The following is a 26199-nucleotide window of genomic DNA, read 5'->3' as shown; positions in this document are numbered from 1 at the left end:
TACTATCTCTCAAGGTCCTCTTCCTGATTGCATTTACATCTGCACGCAAGGTGTTGGGGGGCTCTTTCAGTTTACAAGGAGCTTTGTTTAGTTTCCCCTGACTGTGTGCTCCTAAGGACAGATCCTACTTTTATACCTAAAGTAAATTCTCTTTTTCATAGGTCACAAGTACTCATGTTACCATCTTTCTGTTCCCACCCTTCTTCCCCTAAGGAGAAGGCAAGACACCCCTTAGATTGTCTAGACCCATTTCAAACTGGCTTTAGAGCGGGCTATGGAGTTGAGTCTGCCTTGCTCGGCCTGATGGATGACCTTTACCAGGGAATCGACAGAGGGAGTGTGACTCTCTATCCTTCTGGATCGCCTGGGTGAATTGGGCACTGCTTTGCAGTGGTTCCGCTCCTATCTCTCAGGCAGATTCCAGATGGTGGTGCTTGGTGACAGTTCCTTTTCAAAATGGGAACTATTATATCTGCCTCAGGGCTCCATTCTGTCACCAATGCTTTTTAACATTTACATGAAACCGCTGGGTGAGGTCATCAGGAGATTTGATGCAGGGTGTTACCAATATGCTGATGACACCCAAGTATATTTCCCCTTGTCGTCGTCGTCATCATCATGATGACAAAATGGCATTCACTCCCTAAATGCCTGCCTATGGGCAGTAATGGGCTGGATGAGGGATAACAAATTGAAGCTTAATCCAAGCAAGACAGGGGTGCTCATTGTGGGGGATCGGAATTTGAGGGATGAGTTAGATCTTCCTGTGCTAGATGGGGTTACACTCCCACAGAAGGAACAGGTGTGCAGATTGGGAGTGTTGTTAGATCCAGGCCTCACCCTTGTATCTCAGGTGGAGGCTATGGCCAGGAGTGTTTTCTGTCAACTTCAGTTGATTCGACAGCTGTGTCCATTCCTTGAAGAGAACGATCTCAAAACAGTGTTACATCATCTGGTAACCTCCAGGCTTGACTATTGCATTGCACTCTACATGGACCTTTGTACATAGATCAGAAACTTCAGTTAGTTCAAAATGCAGCAGCCAGACTGATTTCTCAGGTAACTTGGAGAGACCATATTATGCCTATTTTAAAACAGTGGCATTGGGTGCCGATGTGTTTCTGGGCGAAGTACAAAGTGCTGCTTTTACCTGTAAAGCTCTGAACAGCTTGGGTCCGTGTTACCTTAGAGACCGCCTTTGGTATGTTCCCCATCACTCACTGAGATCATCTGGAGAGGTCCGTCTCCAGTTACCACTGGTACGTCTGGTGGCTACTCGGAACCAGGCCTTTTCTGTAGCTGCTCCTGGCCTATGGAATGGACTCCCGGCAGATATCCACAGTTTAAACTCGCTGTTGTCCTTTAAGAGAGCCAAAAAAACTTAGTTGTTTGGCCTGGCCTTCCAAGGTTTTTAAATGGTTTTAAAAGCATTTTAATTAGTTTTAAATGGTTTTTAATTGTTTTAAAATTGTTTTTATATTGTTTTTAGCTCTGTGTCTTAAATGTTGTGTGTTTTTATGTCCTTTTAAATTTGTTGTGCACCACCCAGAGTCTTTGGATGGGGAGGTTTATAAATGCAATGTAATAAATGTGTGTAGGGCCGTCAAGGTCTATTTGCCACACACCAAGACCTTTCGAGTTTCTAAATCTTTCTTTGTTTCTTTTTGAGATTTGCTCTCTAGGTCATAAGGTACCCAATTCCAACTTAGCCAGGTGGAACTGTCAGTGTATCGAATTGGCTTACTCTTCTCAAGCTCTAGTTCCATGCAGTGGAATTATGGCACACTCCACCAGAAGTGCTGCAACTTCTGTAGCCCTGTCCACCTTGGCACCCTTACTTGATATCTGTAGGGCTGCTTCTTGGACGTCCTTGTCTACCTTCATAAGGCACTATAAGATTAAAAAACTGGCATCTGCTGATGCCTCATTCAGGAGATGGATGCTACAACCAGTAGTTTAAAACTGAGGACCAGCATCTCCTTCCCGCCTTTGGCAGGTCCCAGCTTGAGATACACTCCCCCACTGAGGGAGAATGAAGCATTGACACTTACCTAAAAGGTCAATATCCTCAGTGGTAGGGAGTGCATCCTCCCCACCACCACCACCACCAACACACACACACACACACACACATTGTCTGGTCCTTTTTGACTTCTGTCCTGTGGGGCAGCTTCCTTTCTGGGGTGGTACATTCTCCCTGGCGTATTGCATTAGTGATAAGTTATATTCCTTGGAGTTTTTCCTACCTGGATTGTTTGTTGTTTGTTTAACATTACATTGTTCAGGTCAAATCTATTTTTGGCACTGGAGCATTTTTTTCCAGGGGATCTAAGCTGAAGGTCTCCTCCCACACAGCTATGGCAAGCCTTCTTCTGATTGGCCCTGTCTCGGAGCAGGTGGGAGGAGCAACCCATCTTAGAATACACTCCCTACCACTGAGAATAATGACTTTTCAGGTAAGTGTCATTTTTGGCAACTTTGCCTTTCCTTTGCAGCTGCCTGTGCCTTCCGAAACTGTCCCTAATCGTTGGGAGACCCTGAGAGAGATAGTTCAAGAGGCATTGGTGGATGTAGAGGCAAGGGGAGAGCTCTGAAAATAATCCCTTCCCCCTCCTGCATTGGAAAACGCTGGTGCATTGAAGAAGGGTTAATCTGGGTGTTTATCATTGTAATTAAGGCTCACTCTTTGTGGGCCCTTCAAGTTTTATGCACAAGTCAATCAGCAATAATTCTAGCTGCTGATGCAAATCCAAGCAACTGTTTGGTGGGGGCACACCACTGCTCTTCAGTTGACTGGTTGTGGATTATTAACTAGAATCACTGTTGATCAGTTTGAGCATAAAATTGGAAGTTTTATGCCACAAATAAACATAAATAACCTTGTGGAAGGTTTGCCACAAATAGTGGCAACTGCATTTCTTATCAACATTGTAACAGTAATGAAACAGGGCAACATTTATTAAATGTCTCTTCCATTATTTTTGTCTAAGACTCCCTTCATAAGTATCTAGCTGTGTTGCTTCCATAGTGCTCCTATGTTGGTATGTATAAAAACTTCCACATTGACTTCACAGCACATTTATGTAATAATCAAGCAACACCTGGGCTGGTGTGTTGACTGCATATGCAAATATGCACAAGGGTCAACCATGTGGGCAAAGGTTTTTACATATATCCTGTCCACTGTGGGAGCAGCTCTGTAACTGATGACAGTAACTTTGATTGCTTTGATTCAGACTGAATCAGAGGCTCCTTTCCTCTTCTTGCAAGTCCCCAGGGTTGAGAGAGGAAGCTGGGCATCGTTGCACTCTGTGTTCCCTCTAACAGGGATTCCCAGATGTTGTTGGCTACAACTCCCATAATCCCCAAGCAAAAGCCATTGCAGCTGGGGATTCTGGGAGTTGTAGTCAACAACATCTGGGAATCCTTGTTGGAGGGAACACTGGTTGTACTTGATCTTTGCTCCCAATGTCAAATTCCTTCCACCACTTCAGTTGTAAAATGACTTGCCCCTTTGGCATTACTTTTTTGTTTCTGACATTTGTGGACATCTGCTCATAGGATTCAAAATCAGAAACATGATTTAAAAAATAATTATCTAGTAACATTCTTATTCCCTTATAAAGTTGACTTATATTTTAACTAACTCTATACACGGACTCTGAAAATAGCTGTCTCTTTTGTAGACTAGTGTTTCTGGTATTTTTAACAACTTTTCCCCCTCCAAAGCAGTAATGGAGAAGAATCCACAAAAGAAGTACAAGCCTTAGCAAAACTTAAGCATGAAAACATTGTCCGATATTATCATTGTTGGATTGGGAAAGACATTTTCCCATCAGAGGACAGCATAAGCGATAACAGGTAAGTCCACTACATAAGGATGTATTCATGCTCTGGGTTTCTGGGACTTATAAGGAGACGCAGCAGAGGTGCAGCTGGCAGCATGAATGGCAGCAGGTGGCCAGCCTGTAGGTGGCAGCCAAAAGAAGCCTTTGGTGCCAGGCCTTCGATGTGGGACTGAGGGCTGGGGCAGAATATATTCTTTGATAGCTATTTTAGAAGCTGAAGCTGTTTAGATAACTTCTGTTGTCTGAATCTTGGGTAAGATTAGTCTACAATGTGCTTAGGCTTGTCTGGAGATGGGGCATATTCATTGATTATGGGGCAGCTATTCTGGTGGTGGTGGTGGGAATAGAAGAAATAACGTTGACAGGTCAGCAGGCCATTACAGGGGAAGGGAAATGATACATTTAACAGCTGTTTCCCCTTCTGGCTGGCTGGCTGCCAGCTCTTTGACCTTGGAGAGCAGTGCCAACTACCTACAGAGCCTCACCTTCAGGGCTGCATTACAGAAGGGCGCTGCTGCAGCACTTTCTTCTCCTTCCTCCTCCTCAGGTTCCTGTGCAAGGAGCCGCTTGAGCAGGAGGGGACACAGATGCAGTGAGCACCATGCCGTCTGGGGTTTCCTTTTCCAATGCCCCAGAGAGCATTTCCAGCACACTTTTTTGTTTGGTCGCTGCTGCCAAGCAAGAAAGCGGGGATCATGGTGGCGGGGGAGGCAGAAGACATTTGTTTGTTTTGGTTTAGAATTTGATGTGTTCCCCCCATTCTCTCCCCCACCCCACCCAGTCTGGAAAGTGCAGACACCTCCTCTGCTCCTCCAGCACCTCCACCTAGCTAGCTTTTAGCTGATCAGGTTTCTGCTCTGCCATTCAGTAACCATTAAGACAGCTTGTTCCAGAAAAACTCATGTAAACGGATCCAGGAATCCCCCCCACTTCCCCCAACCCTCCATCCTCCCTCCCCCCCCCGTCTTTCTTTTCCCAACATGACTCTCTCTCCTGCTACATATTCTTAACACCACAAGTAGCTTCCTGCCCTGAAGAGTTCCCTGAGTGACCAGTTCAGTGTTTCTGTAGAAACTCTTCTCCTCCTCCCCTCTTGGCCGCCTCCTCATGATTTCCTCCCCTTCTCTGCACGTGAAACACCTGGAGGTGAGGTCTTCTCTTCTGGGTGCTTCACTTTAATCACTGGGGTGTGTTGGTACCAGGATACAGTGCTAAGATCACAAACCTGTCTCTTTCCATATGATACCAACTTAATTTCTTTTCTTAATTTCTTTCCATATGATACCAACTTTAAAAAAAAAAAAGTCAAAGCAAAACAAATCCTGAAGTTTTTAGTATCCTTAATGGGTGATGAGTTATTTTTGTACGAATCGTCAGGGCAGAGTTAGGTGAGACTTGAGTTAAAATCCATCACCCTTTCACACAGTCCATTTACTGGGGATAAGCCTATACAACATCCTATGCATGTCTACTCAGAAATAAACCCCAATCACAATGGTGTTTGTTTACTTCAGTTTTATACCACTTCATCTGTTGGCTCTGGGTGCTGGTGTGATAGATTAAGTGCTGTCAAGTTGGTGTCAACTCTTAGCAACCACATAGGTAGATTCTCTCCAGAATGATCTCTCTCTAGGATGGTCTGTCTTCAACATGGTCTTTAAGGTGTCTCAGTGGTGCATTCATTGTTGTTGTAATTGAGTCCATCCACCTTGCTGCTGGCCATCCTCTTCTTCTCTTTCTTTCAACTTTTCTCCGCTTTTCTCTTTTCTTCAACTTTTCCCAGGAGATGTACAATGAATAAAAAACAAAGATAATTAAACAATCAATAAATTAAAACAATGTTTTATAACTGCTTCCCTTGTAAATGCAAAGAAATCTCATGCTACTTTAACTAGAGCTTTATTATTATTTTTTAACCAACAGAGGAATGAAAGGGCGGGCGGGGGGTGGGAGAATCTTCCAGTTTTTAAGGAGTCTTCCCTACATGTGGTAGAGCATGTAAAAAGCATGGGGAGTTGGTACTTTTTGGAATGAAAGTTTTGCAAATGTGTAAAAATGTGTGTGTGTGTTACATGTAATGTATATTAAGGAGGCTCCACACATGCTGATTTGCCCCCAGTTCCACTCCCCCTCTAGGGACAGGCGGCGGGGGAGGGGCTCCAAGTGGCCTCTGCCTTGAAACAACATAAACAAAAGCAAGGAAAGAGGGATCCAGCCAGGCATAACAAGAAAGGGGGTGGAGGACATGACAGAGGCAGGCAGCAGTTCAGTGGAGTGGGGATGTTAAACATTGGGATCTTGCAGGCAGAGTAATACATTTGCTAAGGGGCTAAAGCTGTGGAATAAATGATTTTTTAAATGACTTGCATCAAAATAAGATGGGGATTTTTTTTTTTAAGCTGCCGTTCTCCTGCAGTGTTCCCTCAAGTTTTTTCCCATCTGTGTGCAGAGATGAGTTTTGTTATTGGTGGCAGTATCAAGGCAGTGCATGCTCACGTGTGTTCAGAGTGGGAACTAAAATTAGCTGAGTGGACATCGAAAAACTTGTGTGCATGAGCACAATATGATTGATTGATTTCATTTCATTTCATTTCATTTCATTCAAGAAGCCCTGGGGTGGTGGTAGGTAGCCTGCGATTAATACTGATGGGGGGGGGCACTAGCAGGTCAGCACCAGAACCCCTAGTACCGGCTCCCATGTAATGCCAGGTAGGTCCAGAATAAATCAGAAATCATCCATGATCTGATTATGGATAAAGGGGCTGACCTGGTATGTATCATAGGGACTTGGGTGGGGGAGGCTGCTGGCCTAGTCTGGTCCCAGCTTCTTCCTCCAGGGTACTCTGAGGGAACATGGATGGGAAGTGGAGTAGCTATGGTCTAGAAGAATAACATCTCCCTTGCCAGGATCCCTGTTGAAGTGTCTTTGAAGTGAAGTTTGGGGACCAGGGATAGACTGGGACTTCTGTTAGTGTACCTATCGCCCCACTGCCCAACAGAGTCCCTAACTGAGCAGGTGGGCTTGGGCGTGGGCTTGGCATTGGAGTCTCCCAGGCTTATGGTGTTGGGGGACTTCAGTGTTCACTCCGAAACCAATTTGTCCAGGGCAGCTCAGGAGTTCATAGCAGCTATGACAACTATGGGCCTATCCCAAGTGGTCTCGGGCCCGACACACATTGCTGCTCACACGCTTGATTTGGTCTTTCACTCTGATCAGGGTGGTGTTCCATGTGTGAGGACTCCTGTGATTTCCGCATTATCATGGATGGACCACCATCTGGTTAAGGTTGGACTCACAATCACATCCCACCTCTGTATGGGTGAGAGGCCTATTAGGATGGTCTGCCTGAGTAGGTTATTGGATCCAGTAGGATTCAAGAAGCCTCAGGGTTTTAGTGTTGGCTCTGCCAATGATTCTGTTGATGCCCTGGTGGAGAACTGGAACAGCAAACTCACCAGGGCAGTAGACATGATCACTCCTAAGCGTCCTCTCTGACCCGCTTCAAAATTGGCTGCTTGGTATACAGAAGAACTATGGGAGCTGAAGCGGCAAGGTAGATGATTGGTGCGCAAGTGGAGAAAGACTATTCTAATCGGGAAGATAACATAGAGCGTGCATAGTGCTTAGGCGATATATGCGACAAAGAAACTGTTCTTTCTGCCTGTACTGCATCCGCAAGCTCATGTCCAGTGGAATTGTTTATGGTTGGAAGAGGGCTTGTACATGCCCCTTCTCCCTTGAATCTGGATTTGGAACCATCCGTTACCCGTTGTGATATTTTTAATGAGTTCTTTGTTGATAAAATCTCTCATATTTGAGCCAACTTAGACTCAGATCCCACAATTCTTGCAGAGTCTAATGCGGAGGTATCCAGAAACTCTTTTTACATAGGCTGGATCAGTTTCAGTTTGTGACTCCTGATGATGTGGATAAGCTGCGTGAAGCAGTGCAGCCTACCATCTGTTCTCATTATCCTTGTCTGACCCAGCTTATACTGTCTGGCAGCGGGGTTGTTTTAGAAGGCCTGGTAGACATGATAAATGCTTCTCTGATGGAGGACAGGAACACTGAAGGAACAGGTACACAGTGGGTACTGTGTTTCTGGATCCATACTTCTCCCTGGTGTCTCTGATTGAGGCAGTGGCCAGAGGTGCTTCGGCTGATATGCCAGCAGTGTCCGTTTCTTGAGATAAATGACAGCAGAACAGTAGTACATATGCTGGTCACCTCCAGACTTGACTAATGCAATGCGCTTTATATGGGGCTGCCTTTGTAAGTAATCTGAAACTGCAGTTTGTACAGAATGCAACAACCAGGTTGGTCTCCGGAACATCTCAGAGAGACCACATTACTCTGTATTGAAAGAACTACATTAGCTACCAATAAGTTTCCGGGCAAACTACAAGGTTATAATCTATAAAGCCCTAAACAGCTTAGGCCCAGGGTATTTAAGAGAACCTGTCTTCTTCACTACCCATTAAGATCATCCGCTGGTCTGCAGATTCATCTGCAGTTGCCACCAGCTCGTCTGGGGGCTACACAGGGACGAGCCTTCTCGGTTGCTGCACTGGGACTCTGGAATGTGTCTCCTTGCTGAAATAAGAGCTTCTCCATCTCTGACAACTTCTAAAAAGTCTCTAAAGACACATTTATTCACCCAAGCTTTTGAACTAGACTGCTGGTTTTCAATTGTTTTAAGGGTTTAATTCCTGTTTTTAATTTGTTTTATTTTGCTGTAAACCATCCAGAGATTGAAGGTTGAGGCTGTGTGTGTGTGTGTTTAAAATAAATAAAAAAAGAGTAGGCCTCTGAATGCCATATTATTCTTTGTGTAAACATTCTATGCTAAGAAAAATCTACACAAAGACTGTTTTAAGTGCTTAAAATACCCATTACAATTTTTGACCAGTGAAGATAATATTTTTTCCTTGATCAAGGGGAACTCACTGGATGGCATCCATATCTTTGATACAGTGGCATAGCATCTGTGGACGTTCATTTCATGAACACAAAGATCATTGTGTTCTGTGGTGACCAGCTTGTCCTTTCCCCCCATTTATTGGAAAATTTCCTTTAAGGACTATTGAGCTTTATCAATTAATACCTTATTGTCACATTCTGACCCACATGCAGCCACACCTTGACGTCTGTGGTTCTGTATTCACTGTTCTCTCCTTATGGCTTTCTGTCTCTGCTACAAGAAGGTAGCCTTTTTAGTAGTGTGATGTAGCTTTAGGCACAGGAGTTTACAGACTGGAACTCACAGCAGCTTAACATAAATAATCATGATTTACTATTCCATTAATAGTAATAAATACAACATTATTTATTTATATACCACTTTTCAACAAGACACCAGCAACGGCCACTGGAGGGATGCTGTGCTGGGGGTGGATAAGGCCAGTTGCTCTCCCCCTGCTAAATAAAGAAAATAACCACTTTTTAGAAAGGTGCCTCTTTGCTTAGTTAGCAGGGATCATAAATGGTTCATTGCTAATAACTATACATGCAAATATATATTGTCAGATACCTTTTACTTGACTGAAAGCTAATGAGCAATTGAGGTCAGGCTTTTTATGAAAAAGAAAGAGGGAGGGAAGAAGCGAGGGAGAGGGAGGTGCATCCGGACCTAGCTTTCTAACTCATACTGTTTCCTGTATTGCACATGGACTCTGTCTAACCTTTCTTAACTTGTGTTTATACCTCTTGAGAGAAATTCTTTCTTCCCATGAGGTAGTTGGTCTTCCCAGTCTTTATACTGTTACCAGCTTCTTATTAATTGTCCATTATTATTATTATTTCTTGTTTACACAGTCAGACAGGTGTTATTGACTGGTTTGTTTTATCCAGACATCAAGTCCTTCCCAAGGACCTGGGATGCCAGAATTTTATTGTCAATTGTTATAGATATCGTCGCAGAATATAGGCTGTTCCCAGTAAAGCTGCTTTTTGTAATTGGCTGATGGTGATTTCTGTGGCCCCTATGGTGTGGAGGTGCTCTTCAAGGTCTTTTGGGACTGCACCCAGGGCGCCAATTACTACTGGGATTATTTTGGTCTTTTTCTGCCACAGCCTTTCAATTTCAATTTGTAGATCTTTGTATTTTGTGATTTTTTCTATTTCTTTTTTTTCCTATTCTGCTATCCCCTGGTATTGCTATGTCGATTATTTTAACTTGTTTTTCTTTCTTCTCGACCACAGTGATATCTGGTGTATTGTGTGGCAGATGTTTGTCTGTTTGTAGTCGGAAGTCCCATAATATTTTTACATCTTCATTTTCTTCAACTTTTTCAATGTTATGGTCCCACCAATTCTTGGCTACAGGTAGCTTGTATTTTTTGCAGATGTTCCAGTGTATCATCCCTGTTACCTTGTCATGCCTTTGTTTGTAGTCAGTCTGTGCGAACTTTTTACAACAGCTGATTAGGGGGTCCACTGTTTCATCTGCTTCTTTACAAAGGCGGCACTTGCTGTTTGTGGTGGATTTTTTGACTTTGGCTCTTATTGCATTTGTTCTTAGTGCCTGTTCTTGCACAGCCAGTATTAAACCCTCTGTTTCTTTTTTCAAGTTGCCATTCTTAAGCCATTTCCAGGTCTTGGTGATGTCTGATTTTTCCACTTATATTGTGCAAATATTGACCATGCAGGGGCTTATTTCTCCATTTTTCTGCTCGGTTCTTGACTTGTTCTTTCTTGTAGGCCTGCTTTGTTTCATTGGTGTTGAATAGTTTCGCATTATTGACCATTTGAAGTGCATCTTCTTCACTGTCCTTTATATATTCTTCAAGGCTTCTTTTCTCCTCCTCTACTGTTTGATGGACTTGCAGCATTCCTCTTCCACCTGAGCTGCGAGGGAGGTAGAGCCTATCGACATCACTGCGGGGGTGCAGAGCATGATTGATGGTCATGATTTTCCTGGTCTTACGATATAGCGTCTCTAGCTCTGCCTGGGTCCAGTCTATTATTCCTGCAGTGTATCTGATAACAGGTATAGCCCAGGTGTTTATGGCTTGTATTGTGTTCCCGCCATTGAGTCTGGACTTAAGGATTTTTCTAACTCTCCTGATGTATTCACTTCCCATTTTTCTTTTAACTTCAGTGTGTGCGATGTTATCAGCCTGGAGAATGCCCAAGTATTTGTAATGTTCTTTCTCTTCCAGGTTCTTGATCTTGCTTCCATTGGGCAGTTCTATTCCTTCTGTTTTTCTTATTTTTCCTCTTTTCATTATTAATGCAGCACACTTGTCTAGTCCAAACTCCATTGCTATATCGCTACTGAATATAGGAACAGTGTTTAGCAGTGATTTGATTTCTGACTGGGACTTTCCATACAACTTCAGATCGTCCATGTACAGCAGATGGTTGATTTTACTGGATGTTTTAGATGTTTGGTATCCGAGGCCTGTTTTGTTTAGTATTTGTGAAAGTGGGGTCAACAGAGGGGATAGTGAGTCCTCTTGGAAAATGCCTCTTCTAATGCTAACCTGTCCAAGTGTCTCGCCATTGATTGTTAACTGTGTACTCCACATGCTCATTGCTTTTTTTAAATAAATATCTGAATGTTTTTGCTGACACCAGTTGTTTCTAAACATTTTAGTATCCATGTGTGAGGCAATGAATCGAAGGCTTTCTTGTAGTCAATCCATGCAGCACTTAGATTGGTTTTTCTTCTTTGTAGTTTTCTAAAATCATTTTGTCAATCAGCAGCTGGTCTTTTGTGCCTCTGGTGTTCGGGCAATTTCCTTTCTGTTCAACTGGAAGCTGTTTGTTAGTTAATAAGTGTTGCATCACTTCATCTGCTATTATTCCAGTTAATAATTTGAACATGGTTGGCAGACAGGTTATCGGTCTATAATTACTTGGAACTGCACCTTTGGCTGGGTCTTTCATGATGAGATGAGTTTTCCCAGTTGTTAGCCATTGTTCAGTATCACCTCCTTGCAAAATGTGATTGAACTGTTTTGATAGTTGTTTATGAAGGCTTGTTAGGTGTTTAAGCCAAAAGCCATGCAGTTCATCGTCGCCTGGAGCAGTCCTATTATTATTATTATTATTATTATTATTATTATTATTATTATTTTATTTTATTTATTTATTTATTTATTTATTTATTTATTTATTTATTTATTTATTCGATTTCCATACCGCCCTTCCAAAAATGGCTCAGGGCTGTTTACACAGAGAAATAATAAATAAATAAATAAGATGGGGGATAAATAATAAACTCAATATACAAACTCAACTCTGTCTGACACTCTCCCCTCAGAACATTCCATCCCTCCCTCCCTACCAATCCTATCTTGAGTATCCATGCTTATCCTCCTCTTCTATATATCAATGCCTCATAGATATATAAACAACTTTCATACAATGTTAACTCCACGTGGTCCATTTCTACATGCTCACACAAAGGGTCCTTGCATCAGTGGAAGGGGCCTTTACATGATCAGAACTCTCCTTCGGTTCACAGAAAAGAGTTGTGAACCTTTTAAAATTTTTAAAAAAACACCAACCTTTTATTTATTTATATCTATGTAGACCACTTTGGGAAATTTTGATTAAAGGTAAAGTGTGCCGTCGAGTTGGTGTTGACTCCTGACGACCACAGAGCCCTGTGGTTTTTCTTTGGTAGAACACGGGAGGGGTTTACCTTGCCATCTCCCACACAGTATGAGATGATGCCTTTCAACATCTTCCTATATAGCTGCTTCCCGATATAGGAGTTTCCCATAGTCTGGGAAACATATCAGCGAGGATTCAAACTGGCAACCTTATGCTTGCTAGGCAAGTCATTTTGCCACTGCTCCATTAGGTATATAAATATTTGTTGTCTTCGTTCAGACATTATTCTGCAGAGGCTGTACTAGCATACAGCCTTTGAAAAAGCACTGGATGTCCCTACTGCTGCATCAGTCACCCCCCACCCCAACATGCCACCCATGCCTTCATCTGAAGAGGTGTAAGTGTAAGAATGAGCGGCATATCAGCGGGGGCGGGGAAAATGGTTGCAGTGCTAGGTGGGACTTGCAGGTTTTTCCAGAGGCTGTGTGTGAGCACAGTCTCTAGTAAATAATGACTGAATTAGGCTAAAGAACCTCTATCAGTTGTGCTACTATGCCAAGGTATGGATACTACCCAGTATTTTATTACTACCTTTCGTATGTGTTGACTTCATCTTGAAATTAGGTGATTAGTCCAATAGCTGGTTTACCTGTGATAACAGAAAGCTGGTGTTACTAGTGGCGAAAAGTGTGAGTTAAGTCACTGTCTCTCTGCTTCAGTCCTCCTTCAGTTAGGCCTTCCCTACAGAGATATTATTGCCTGCCACAGGATGTGGTGATGGCCACCAGCTTGGATAGCTTTAAAAAGGACTTGCTGTATTTAGCTGAATCTGAGACTAGCTTTTTCCAAGTTTTTTGATAATAGAAATCAGGAGGTTATTTTACATTCAGAGTTTCTTTTAAGGAAATGCAGGTATAACCTGCCTTTAACCTCTGTTTTTTAAGCGGGTCATCTTAAATTCAGAGTTGTCTTTGATTTGGTTAAATACATTAGACAAATTCATGCAGGACAGGTCTTTCAATGGCTACTAGTTTTGATGGTCATAGGCTACCTCCCGGCTCAGAGGCAAGATGCCTCTGAATATCCTACAGGGGAGCAACAGCAAGAGAGAGGGCATGCCTTGATCTCTTGCCTGTGGACTTACCAGAGGAATTTAGTGGGCCACTTTAGGAAACAGGATGTTTGAATAGATAGGCTTTGGACCTGATCCAGGAGGGCTGTTCTTATGTTCTTATTACTTAGATGGAGTTTGTAAACACTTGAAATGCAACACACAAGTTATAGCTGTTTCCTAGAAAATAATGCCATCCTAAGATTCTCTGTGGTACAATACTTGTTGCACGTTCAGTTTTAGTAATTTGTTTCAGTACACTGATGTGCCTTCACTTAAAGGCTTGGTTGGGCTGTAGCAATACCACTTTATACTAAGCTAGGCAGTTCAGCAGCAGCGCATGTTTTTGGAAATGGCTGATTGTGAGGGGTCACCGTGCTTATAAATAATACCTTTAACAAACACTAAAAAAATGTAAACCATCACACTGCTCTTTGAGCCTGACTGGCAAATCAGCTGAACCCAGATATAGCTAAACTGTTGTTAATGTGGAATTGTTGATTCCTCCATTAATTTCTACTTGTATAGTGATAATTTTAATATAACGAGCTAGGCAGCTATAATATTAAATCAGGTGCCTTGAAATTCCAATTGTATTGAATTGTATTGTATGGAAAAAAGGGGATATAGTATTTAAAAGATAAACACATCAAATTGAGTGTTGTTGTTTTTAACTTTACAGTTTAGAGCAAGACTGTCAGTTTGAATGCCTTTTTATATGTATGGAATATTGTGAGAAGGGAACACTCAAAGATTGGATTGATAAGAAGAGAGCAAAAGAAAGCTGTGAGGATGACTCCTCTAATAAATTCCAGCAAATTGTGGAAGGGGTGGAGTACATTCATTCCCAAGACTTAATTCATAGAGATCTTAAGGTAAGTAGACTATGGACTACTAGACCAACTGCAAGTCTGAATAATAACATGTAATATTAAATAGAAATTGCTAACTTGTTATATAAAAATGTACTGAAGTTGTTTGATAGTCCCCTCCCAAAGAATCAGGCAGGTAATGTTAATTTAAAACCCATAAAACATTGACAATCTTAACAAAGTTTTCTTACCCTTTGTTTTCTCTGATTTGCTCAGATTCTTGTCTTCTAGATTCTGAAGCATGTGCCTTGATCGGAAATATTGCTGTCTTGCTCTGCATGCATTTTTTACAATTGAATATCGGAAATAAATGTATGATGACAATATGGCAAAATCCATTTAGTCTTTTATTTTATAAAATTAAAGAGCTACTGTAGCAGATTGTTAGTTTAAACATTTAGCATAGGGAATATTTTTGTATCTTCTATCCCACTCCTAAATGTGTAGTTTTTCTACAGGTGAGTGTTTCTGCTCCATAATGCTCCTTGGAATAGTGGGTTCCTAAAGTGAGGCGTGTGTGGAAGCCTGGGATTGCAAGTCTGCATCCCAGGAGAAATTGCTTAAGGAATTCCAGCCCTGATCGAGCAAGAGGCAGCAGTTAGGGCTCCATGAAGAATAGGTCCTCTTTACCCTCTGCTTGACCGAGATTTGTCTGCAACGGAACTGATCCAGCAAAGCATCCATTTCAAGGGGGAGGAATACAGTAATGTGAGCAGTTGTCCATCCAACATGCCAGGTTGTGGGATGTAATAAGTAGGCTTTGCAACTTGAGAGTGCAGGTTCCTCTTCACTTTTCAGGCCTTTCAAAGTGTGCAGACAACTGTGGTATTTACCTACAGATTATGTGAGCTAATGTTAGTGTTTGCACTTCCATGACCGTCACACTGAACTTCTTTGAGAAGTTCGAGGTTGATGGTGGTGTTCAGAAGTTCTAGTTGCGCAGCAAACAATAGCACTCAAAAATGTGTGTTAATTGAGATGAGATACTCTGAATATAGCAGTCCAATTAATACAAATAGTCTTTTAATTAGTCTTTCAATTAATGCAAAATGAAAAGCCTGTGAAACAAACAAAAAAATCACCTTATCTATTAAAAGAGTTACATACTTGTTAAAAGTGATAAGCTGATGATTTTAAGATGGGGGCAGTTTCAGGTCAGCAACTCCTCTAGGAAGCTGAGGTGGTATGAACCCTACAGAACTGAACCATCTCCAAAAATTGTTTAATTTTGGAGGGATCCATAATTCCACTCATGACCCATGCCATGGCAAGTGTTCTGTTGTTCTCTGAAAGGGTAACAAGAGAAGCACCAGCCTTTTACTCTAATGTGGAGCTGGGAAAAGACTGGGGATAGTCCCTATGGGGGAGAAGATCTCTGTCCCATCTTCCAGCTCCAAGCTTTAGCGAAGACTTGAAAGCTGCTCATGTGGAGCTCCAGGATCTGTGCAGATCCCAATGCTCCCACCCAGCCAAGTAGGGATGTGCATGGAATTGGGCAGGGGTGGCTCAAGGGGGTGGGGGTGCCACTTTAAGGGTGGGGGGTGCACTTACCCTCTCCCCCCACCGGCGCTCGTTGCCTGTAAAAGCCTTCAGGGCGGCAGTGTACTGCCCTGCCACCCCTTCCCTCTCTTCGGCTGGAAGAACCAGGTGCACATGTGCACGTCAGATGGGCGCACATACACACGTGATGTGCACACGTGCATCCGGTACTTCTAGCTGAAGCGGGGGAAGGGGTGGCAGGCAGCTACACTGCCACCCCAAAGGCTTTTAGGGGGCAACGAGCGCCGGCAGAGAGAAAGCGGAGGAAGGGGTAAATGCACCCTCCCCTGCCCTTAAAGTGGCACCCTCCCGGCCTCTAACTTCGAACCTCCCTTTCGGTGTTCGAGCCTCTTTGGAGGCCCGTAAAAGGGCCTCCAAACAGGTTCATGCACATCCCTACAGCCAAGCCCAACTAACCTCAGCCGTTAGCTGAGATTAAAGGCGTGAGTGCACTCTTAAGTGCACACGTGCCTGAGGCACTTCCAGTCCGCAACTCATCGGGGTGGCAAGGAGGTATGCTGCTGCCCTGCGGGACCATTTTTCAAGACAGCGCTGGCAGGGGAAATGCAGTGGGGTGGGTGGGTAAGCGCACCCTCCCCAGTCCTTCAAGTTATCTCCTCCCCAGCTTCGAACCGGCAGTCGCCAGTTCCGTGCACATCCTTAACATGCATAGAACTGTACTGAAAAGGAAGGGCAGGGTTCTTGTGACCACAGATGGCTTGACTATTAAGACTAGCCAAAAGCTGTGGATCCTTGTAAAAATGTATATATGACATGGCCCACACTGCCTCAAAAGAATTATTGCTAACCATATACAGTATATTGTGTATATTTGTTTATATTGGGTATCTTTAATTTTTTTTTGTTACATACACTTATTTTCTTGTTTTTGTCTAAGCAGCCTGAAAATATTTTCATATCTGGAGATGATAAAATTAAGATAGGTGATTTTGGATTGGTAACACCAGGTGTAGATGACCTTTTGGTAGAACGGACTGCAAACAAAGGAACCAGATCATATATGGCCCCTGAACAGGTAATTCTTTAATACTTGATTCTGTGTGTGAATTGACACTTTTTCCTCAGGCAGTTGTTCATTTGCAAACCACTCCAGGTTATCTCCATTACAGTATAATTCCATGTCAGAGCCCCTAAATGACAAACTGGTGTAATTACTGGTCAGCTCACACTCCTAAAAGTATGGTGATCCAGAATGGTGATCCAGTTGTACCACTGACCTGTTAACTAAACTAGCTTTTGGCTTTCTGTGGGAAACTCTCAGTCCCCCAGACAGGAGCTTTTTCAGACGGCGATTTTACCGTGACTTTACTTTGAGAGGCTGGGTGTGCATTCACATATCAGCCGGATTTACCCCGTGTGATACTTCAGTCCATGTGATATTTTAGAGAGCACTTCACACACAATTTGGGTTTCCCCCTTCATATTGGAATCTAGCCCAATTTAGGTGCAGGGTAAAAAAAAGTCCTCTTTTTGTGTCGGAGTATCCACTATGCCTCGAACTCGCAGTAAAGCTTTGCAGTAAGCCTGCTGTCTGAAAAGCCTCTGGTGCTGAGAAGCAAATTGAAGCACTGGTTTGAGAAAGTCAGTCTTTAGGCAAAATAGCCTGTAGCATTAAACTCTATGAAAATGTTCTGTCAGACCACATCCTTCAGATCTAAGAATACGTACCTAACATGTTTGTATTGTGTACTTTTCACAGGTGGGGAGCAGATATACAAAGGAAGTAGATATCTTTCCATTAGGATTAATTTGGTTTGAAATGCTTAACCTATTTGAAACTGGCCATGAGAGAATCCAGGTAAATAATTGGAAAGCTCTTCCATATTTTTGTGCCTGAACATACTTCTTAACAATGCCTACAAACTACATTCACAGAAGTTGAGGTCCCAAACATTCACAGCAGAGGGAAGGGGCAGGACAAAGGGAGTGAGGGGCTACCTCATTGTTCCCATGCATGATTGGAGAGGAGAGCTGATCTTGTGGTAGCAAGCTTGACTTGTCCCCATAGCTAAGCAGGGTCTGCCCTGGTTGCATATGAATGGGAGACTAGAAGTGTGAGCACTGAAAGATATTCCCCTCAGGGGATGAAGCCACTCTGGGAAGAGCAGAAGGTTTCAAGTTCCCTCCCTGGCTTCTCCAAGATAGGGCTGAGAGAGATTCCTGCCTGCAACCTTGGAGAAGCCGCTGCCAGTCTGTGAAGACAATACTGAGCTAGATAGACCAATGGTCTGACTCAGTATGTGGCAGTTTCCTATGTTCCTAAAACTGGTCTAGGAAAGCTGATGAGACCTGTTGGGTGGCATTCTGTGAGAACATAAGAACAGCCCTGCTGGATCAGGCCCATGGCCCATCTAGTCCAGCATCCTGTTTCACACAGTGGCCCACCAGATGCCACTGGGAACCTACAGGCAGGAGTTGAGGGCATGCCCTCTCTCCTGCTGTTACTCCCCTGCAACTGGTATTCAGAGGCATCCTGCCTCTGAGGCTGGAGGTTTGCATAACTTCATAGCCTATAGCCCTCCAACTAGTAGCCATTGATAGACCTCTCCACCATGAAGTTATCCAAACCCCTCTTAAAGCCATCCAGGTTGTTGGCTGTCACCACATCTTGTGGCAGAGAATTCCACAAGTTGATTATGCATTGTGTGAAAATATACTTCCATTTGCACATCCCTGCTGGATCAGGCCAAGGCCTATCTTGTCCAGCATCCTGTTTCCCACAGTGGGCAACCAAATGCCCCTGGGAAGCCCACCAGCACGAAGTATGCCCCCTTTCCTGTCATTGCTCCCCTCCAACTGATATTCAGAGACATACTGTCTCTGAACCTGAAGACAGTGTAAAGCCATCTTGTCTATTAACCATTGATGAGACTTGTTCTCCAGGAATCTGCTCTGAAAGCCATCTAAATTTGTGGTGATCACCACCACCTCCTTCATCATTGGTGTAGCAAAAGTACTGGGAAATGGAGATGGATTGTGGGTGGGAAGTAGCCAATTGGTCACTTGTCTACTGGTCACAGTGGATGCTGGAAATGTATGTGCCAGGTAATGGCAGCTACTTGGCACATTTGTAAATGGCTAAAGAAGTAGCATTGAAGATCAAAATCATAGATGCTGGTATCAAACTGCCAAATGTATTTAACCCTAAGGCAGGTCTTATTCAGTAGCACTATTCTATTGAATAGGGGTGTGCAATTCGGGAATTCGGTGATTTCGGTTTGGGACCTGAACCGAATCACCCCTGTTCTGTTTTATGCCCGAATATGGGCCACCCGAATCACCCTTGATTCGGTTCGGATTCGGATTTAATCCGAATCGATTTGGGGGGTAAAAAATGGGCCCAGGGGCAAAATTTTGGGGTGAGGTGGTAGTGCCTAATGGGTGGAGGCTACCACCCCAATTTCAGGGGGATTGGGCAGAGGGCTGATTTTTTGGGAATATTTGAAGTTTTGGTGACTTGGGGGCAGAAAGTGGATCTGCCCCAAAGGAGTGGGGTGGGCTGGTAGATAGTGCCTAATGGGTGGAGGCTACCACCCGTCCACCAAAATTCACCCCTCTTCCCAATCACTCTGAAATTGGGGACGGGTGGTAGCCTCCACCCATTAGGCACTATCTACCAGCCCACCCCACTCCTTTGGGGCAGATCCACTTTCTGCCCCCAATCTGCCCCCAAGTCACCAAAACTTCAAATATTCCCAAAAAATCAGCCCTCTGCCCAATCCCCCTGAAATTGGGGTGGTAGCCTCCACCCATTAGGCACTACCACCCCACCCCACTATTCTGCCCCAGGCCCCACTTTCTGCCCCAATATGCCCCAAAGACATGAAAATTTCAGAAATTTACCAAAAATCAGCCCTTTGCCCAATTCCCCTGAAATTGGGGTGGTAGCCTGCACCCATTAGGCACTACCATCCCACCCCACTCCTTTTGCCCAGATCCCATGCTATGCCCCCAAACTGCCCCAAAGTCACTAAAACTTCAAAAAATCCCCCCAAATCAACCATGAACCGAATCACCCGAATTTTTCAGGCCCGAAATTCGGGTGATTTGGCTCGGGCCCGAAAAATATCGGGGGACATCGGGGGTGATTCGGTTCGGCCCCGAATCACCCGAAATTGCTCATTTCGGGCACAGATCGTTCTGTGCCCAAAATTTTTTGCACATCCCTACTATTGAATTAAATATACTGTTAGTAAGATTTGGTGTGTCAAGATTGATCCATATATACACGCACATTAATTTATTTATTAACATATAATTTATTAATATCTTTATTATAGGGCAAACTTCATATGCCAACTGTTGATTGTTCTAAATCTAATGCATCCAATGTGCAGACTTTGCTAGCAATTAATGTTCCTTGTGCTGTTTGCATATACACCAGATGTCAGCTTTTTGAGTTGCCTAGAAGTACCTAGAAGTACATTTGTGGCTATAGTTTTGAGTCCTATTTTTTGAATATGATGTATAGCAATTTCCTTGTATCAGATTTTTTTTTTTTTTTTAGTATATTTTGGACAATAATGTACCAAAGTTCAGGGCATATAGCAAAAATGCCCTAACAGTTTTCATTTTCAGGCCCCGTTATATCTATATAAAACTGATATGTGGAACCCCAGATTACTCCATTTTCTTTAGACTTTATGCATACACACCTGATTCTGCTCTTTTATTTTACTTAAACACAAGGGGCATTCAGCTGGCCAAGTTTGGGAAGTTAAGCAGATGCTCCTGCTTTGAATTTAACCATAAAAATAATGACATTGCTATTATTAAAACAAGTGTGAATTTTTTCCCCAGGTGTGGAAGAATATCAGAGAATGTCAATTTCCACGAACATTTATCAAGAACTTTCCGAGAGAGGTATACTACAGTACAAACATCTCCATGGATTATATTACCATTGAAATATTTTTGTTTATTCCTTAATAATATTCTTTTTTATTTTATAGCAATCGCTGATTACGAAATTGCTTTCAATTGAGCCATTGGAAAGACCGTCAGCGACCGAACTTTTGAACATCTTAAAAATTTTAAAGAACAAACCAACCAGCCTATATACTTGCTAATTCTTTACAAAACAATAATATTTTGATAGAAAATTGTGGTTGTGCTTCTGCAGAAATATGAAAATTGACCCAAATCCAAGTGTGTGTGAATGCACAAAATGCTTAGGCCCTTAAATCTGAAGGATGGCCTCTTTCTATATGTCCTACTGTAGCCTTCAAGATATGCTGGGGATAATCTTGTGAAAGAAAAGCATCAATGCTATACTAAGAAACATTCGCTCACTGTGTGAAAATAGCAATGTCTTCAGTTTAGCTAATTCTTACTGCCTGTTATTGTATAGTTATTCAAATTGGCATTTGGAGGCATCCTGCCTCTGAACCTGGAAGTAGCCTATAGCCATCAAGACTAGTAGCTATTGATGGATTTGTCCTCCTTGAATTTGGCTTTAAGTGGGGCTTAGACAGATGCATCCATCTTTGGCTGCTAGTTTTGATAGCTATTGACTACCTCTAGGTTCTGAAGCAGAATGTCTCTGAATACCACTTGCTGCAGAGGAATGGCAGGAGAGGGAGCATGAAGGCATCTCATGGTTCTGGACTTCTCAGAGGTATCTGGTGGAACAGGATGCTGTTTCCCATAGTGCCCACAAGATAGGCCTTGGGCCTAATCCAGCAAGGCTGTTATGACAACAGCCACTCAGTGGAGCAGTGATTCATGAGAAGGCACTGAAGCTGTACACACATTTCACTAAGGAAGGTCAAGCAGCAACATCTGGTGATGCTGGGCACACTTTTCAAGTAAGCAAAAGCTGGTTTGAGAACTTCAAGCACCACTACTGTTTCCATAATGTGAAATTTGCAGGGGAAGTTGCATCTGCAGATCATGAAGTGGCAAGCAGATTCCCAGCAGAGTAGCTGCAGCTGATTGAAGAGAAGGGATACAACCCTGTGCAGGTCTTCAATGCTGATGAGTCAGGCCTGTTTTGGAAAAGAATTCCAGTTGGGTTCTTCATCTCCAAGCAGGAACGAACTGCTAGAAGACTGAGAATAGGTTCATTTTGCCCTCTTCAGACATTATAAAGGGCAGGGGCCCTCTCCTACCCCCAGGGAAGAGAAATGATTTTGTGGTGACATGCATGAATTGTCCCCTTTGCTAAGCAGGGCCTGCCCTGGTTTGCATTTGAATGAGGGACTACATGTGAGCACTGTAAGATATTTCCCTTAGAAGATGGGGCAACTCTGGGAAGAGTACCTACATGCTTGCATGCAGAAGGTTCCAATTCCCTCCCTGGCATCTTCAGACAGGGTGACAGAGAGAGGCTGCTGCTTACAACCTTGGAGAAGCTCTGCCAGTCTGTCTGTGTAGACAATACAGTACTGAGCTGCATGGACCAGTGGTCTCACTCAGTACAGTATAAGACACAGTACTGTACTGAACTGTCCAATACAGCACTGTACAAAGCACATCCCCCCGCAGAAGAACAATCCTAGAGATGATCTGGACTTTATCTTGAGCAGCAGCTCAAAAAGGCACTTCGAAGCACAAGAAACACTCCCCCAAAAAGATAATCCAAAGCACGCCAAATTTCTCCAAGACACACACTCCAACCTCCACCATCAACTCTTCAACGACCCACAGAGCTCCTCCTCAAACCACACTGATATAAAGCACATGCTGAAAGTGAAACTAAAAATTGTACCTGCAAAACCCGTAAATAGCCAAAACCATATACAGCAGAAAATGAGACCTGGCATATGTTTGCCAACCACGAATAAGTGAAACCGCAGAAAAAAAACCCATGGAAAACAAGAGCCTCCTGTACTTTTTCCTTATCCCATCTTTTGTTTTGATTTGTCATTGTTAATTTTACTCATACAGCACCTTGTTTTTTATTAGATACTTAAGAAATAGTACTGGCTGTGCAGATTCAGGGGTGTAGCAAGGTTGGAGTGGGCCCAGAGACAAGATTTTAAAATGTGTCATCCCCCCGACTGAAGCTCAGCTCATGAAGTAAAGAAATCTTAAATGAGGCTGAATAGTGGTAACAAAAAGCATTGTAAAAAGGTTTTGTAAATTGTGAATGATGCAAGTCATTTAATGGTACTAGAGAAAGACATGCTGTTCTCGTAGCTCCTGGTTTTAACACTCACATCAATTTTGGAGGATGAATACAACTGAAGGAAGCCCAGCGGGTGTGTGGTTGGGGGAGTCAGTTATGTGACTTGCCTCTGGGGGGCCCCCAAGGCAGGGGGCCCCCAGATAACTGTCTCCCCTTGCCCTATTATAGTTATGCCCCTGGTAGGGCTTGACATCTCCCCTTGGACTGTTGAAGTTTGCACCTTCCTAGCCAATTTGCAAACTTGCATAAGCATTCGAAAAGGATTTGGTATCTAGGGTCAAAGGAACTAATCTGCAGTTTCATCATGCAATAGTCTGGGCTGATTTCGAGTTAAAGGATTGACTAAACATACACTTTGGCTAAAATCACTCTTAAGTTCCTTTGCAGAACTCTCCAACTTGTTTTAAACCACTCTTCTTTTGCTTGTACTGAAATCTCAGATATATCTATCTTAGTATCTTAATGGTTTTTATTACTGTTCTGCTTATTAAATGTGTAGTTATAGTGCTGTTTTCTATTAGCTGCTTGTTAGAATTCTTAGTAAAGTGGATGAATGAGATTTCTCAGTTCCTTATTTCTTTGGGAAACTATATGGAATACAAGGGAAGGGGAATGTCTTCTCATGCAGAACACCTCCTGATGTTTTACCCTTAGAGCTTCCTAATGTACCATAGATGTGACTTGCTTATTTCCGGAAAGACCTGGCACTGCACTCTGTCCATAGCCCCCTTTTGGGGATGCACATCCTGGTAATCATTGTTATTGCCCACATGAACAACATCGTATGCAGCGGTTCCCAACCTGTGGATCGTGAGATTATTGAGATTACTGCCTGGGGGGGGGGAATAATGTAATAATCTTATGTACCCTCTTATGCATCATATACAGTGTTGTATTATTTGCAATGTAATTTGCTTCAAACATTCTTGTGTAATATAACAATAAATGATTAGAAATAGCTGTTTTTAATACCCCTTGGCAGCAGTTCCCAGCCTTTTTCTTTATGTAGAAAGAAAATGTATACAGTCTGCATACAGCTATACAGTTGTGCCTCTCCAACCACAGGTTTCCCAGTCATAGATTTGAATATCCGTGACTGGGATATCGTCACTGGTCTTTCCAACCATAACCTGAGTATTGGTGGTTTGGCCATTTTTTAAAAAGTGTGTGTGGGGGGAGTGAATCTGTGTTTTGCCTTGTTTTTTCAGCCCTTCCACGATGACCACAACCCCCTAACCCGGTTTCCAGTGCTTTCTTATTGCTAGTCTACTGTGAACTCACCAATCATGAGGTTTTCCAGGAACTGAACCCTCGCGGTTGGCGAGGGGCGACTGTATTGTCATCAAAAACCTATGCAGACCACCAAATAAGCAAGCTGGTTTTTTAAAAAAATAAAATAAAATCTTAACATAGCCTATGGCTTACAGGAGTCAAACACAAATTAAGAGGTATTCAAAACATAGATACTACTAATAATTTATTACATTTGTGGTGGGTTGTGCCTTTAGAATTTGGGTTGTACTGTGCCTTTAAATGGCTTGAAAGTATAAGCCAGCTGAGATGAGTCAGTAGATAAAAAGGGATATATTATTCTGGATATGACAATATTACACAAGAATATTTATGAAGCAAACGGCATTGCTAATAGTAATATAACATATGACACATAAGAGGTACACAGGATTATTATTTTAAAAATTTCCCCATGGACCACCTGCACTACTCTTGCAGACCACATGTTGGGAACCCCTGCCCCTTGATATGTTGGATTCCTGTCAGACAGAGGTTATGTTAAAAATATTTTTAATAGCTTGCTTATATAATGGTCTGCAAAAGCTTTTGATGACGATGTAGTGATTGCCATAAAGGAAAAGGTTGGGAATTGCTGTTGTAATGTGAATGCCAAACACATCATGATTGTCTCTGTGCTTATGGGAATACAACCACCAATAGAGTAGGGCAGATAAACTGTGTGTTCTCATTTCAGATCCATTTCTACTTTTAAGTAAATTAGGCTTCGTATAATTGTGCCATAGAAAATAATTTGATAGGTGTGGGTGAAACATGCCCTATGTTAGTTTGTGTACATTAGCACAGCCACAGCCTTCCCTTTAACATCTGATAATACTGAGCACAATTCAGCCAATCCTGAAACAATATATACAGACCTATTGCTCTTCACACGCTTAACTTCCCAATAAATCATACAGTAGTTTTAAGCACATTTTCACATAAGGTTTGCAAGCAGAACTTCCTCCCTATATACTGTGCATAAGACAACAGCCTTAAGTAAACTACTTTTGCATTTGGGTGAAGCATGCCTTGTACAGTGGAGGAAGATCTCCTTTCCATGGGTTGTACCCCCTTACTTAAGGGCTTATGCAAATCAGGTTTCCCAAAATGCTTTGGGAAGACCCTTCCAGTCCTGTCTTGCTCATGCCCCCCGCCCCCCCGCAACCAAAAAAAAAAAAAAAGTAATTGACTAATTGAAGGCAAGATGGAAAGGCTTACAATACAAGATTACTTTTTACTTTGATACTGTCATTTATGCTTTGGAGGAAGAATTTGCAAGACCAAGAAGGTGGAAACATGTTTGGCAGAGACAGACAAGTTACAAAGAAATATGCATTCTTCAGATGAACTCCAATAACAAGAGGAAAAACTTCTGGCAAAGTTAAACATACACAACAGTAGTGTGGTTTCTCAACATGAACTTTGTGGAAAGTGAATCATTTGGAAATAATGGAAGAATAACTGGTTCATGTGGTTATATTTCACTGGATTTATTATTGTGATTTTATGTAGTTTTTGGATCAGAACTGATATAGTCTCAGATTATTTGTTTTTATTCAGGTTATTGGATAGATAGTGGGAAATAAATACCTGGTTTTCGCATTTAAGATACATTATGATTTATGTGACAGCATACAGAGGGTGTGTTGTTTTGATACTCCAGTTGGTTTCTTTACTACAATTCCTTATTTAATGGTTCATCAATTCACTGATGACACCCAAATCTATTTCTCTATGACATCATCATCAGGAAATGGCATAACCCCGCACCCCCTAAATGCCTGCCCACAGGCAGTAATGGACTGAATGAGGGATAATAAATT

At 42.6% G+C, this 26199-nt stretch overlaps 1 protein-coding gene across 4 annotated transcripts in view; it reads left to right on the top strand.

Annotated features, from left to right (window-relative positions):
• The window catches only part of EIF2AK2 (eukaryotic translation initiation factor 2 alpha kinase 2), a 64439-nt gene extending 38456 nt beyond the window's left edge, over nucleotides 1-25983 (top strand). For 2 of the 4 annotated variants that reach the window (XM_053303291.1, XM_053303263.1), the window contains 6 exons: nucleotides 3730-3861; nucleotides 14205-14397; nucleotides 16832-16969; nucleotides 17654-17752; nucleotides 20755-20817; nucleotides 20907-25983. In XM_053303291.1, coding sequence (XP_053159266.1) covers nucleotides 3730-3861; nucleotides 14205-14397; nucleotides 16832-16969; nucleotides 17654-17752; nucleotides 20755-20817; nucleotides 20907-21023 — 742 coding nt within the window. In that variant the 3' untranslated portion in view covers nucleotides 21024-25983. The remainder of the gene's footprint in view (nucleotides 1-3729; nucleotides 3862-14204; nucleotides 14398-16831; nucleotides 16970-17653; nucleotides 17753-20754; nucleotides 20818-20906) is intronic. The other 2 variants (XM_053303282.1, XM_053303273.1) reach the window with 2 other exon arrangements.
• Nucleotides 25984-26199: the final 216 nt, after the last annotated feature.

The sequence above is a fragment of the Hemicordylus capensis genome, chromosome 1 (assembly GCF_027244095.1).
Source record: "Hemicordylus capensis ecotype Gifberg chromosome 1, rHemCap1.1.pri, whole genome shotgun sequence".
In the NCBI taxonomy this organism is placed as follows: Eukaryota; Metazoa; Chordata; class Lepidosauria; order Squamata; family Cordylidae; genus Hemicordylus; species Hemicordylus capensis.
This window is presented reverse-complemented; position numbering and strand designations above follow the sequence as displayed.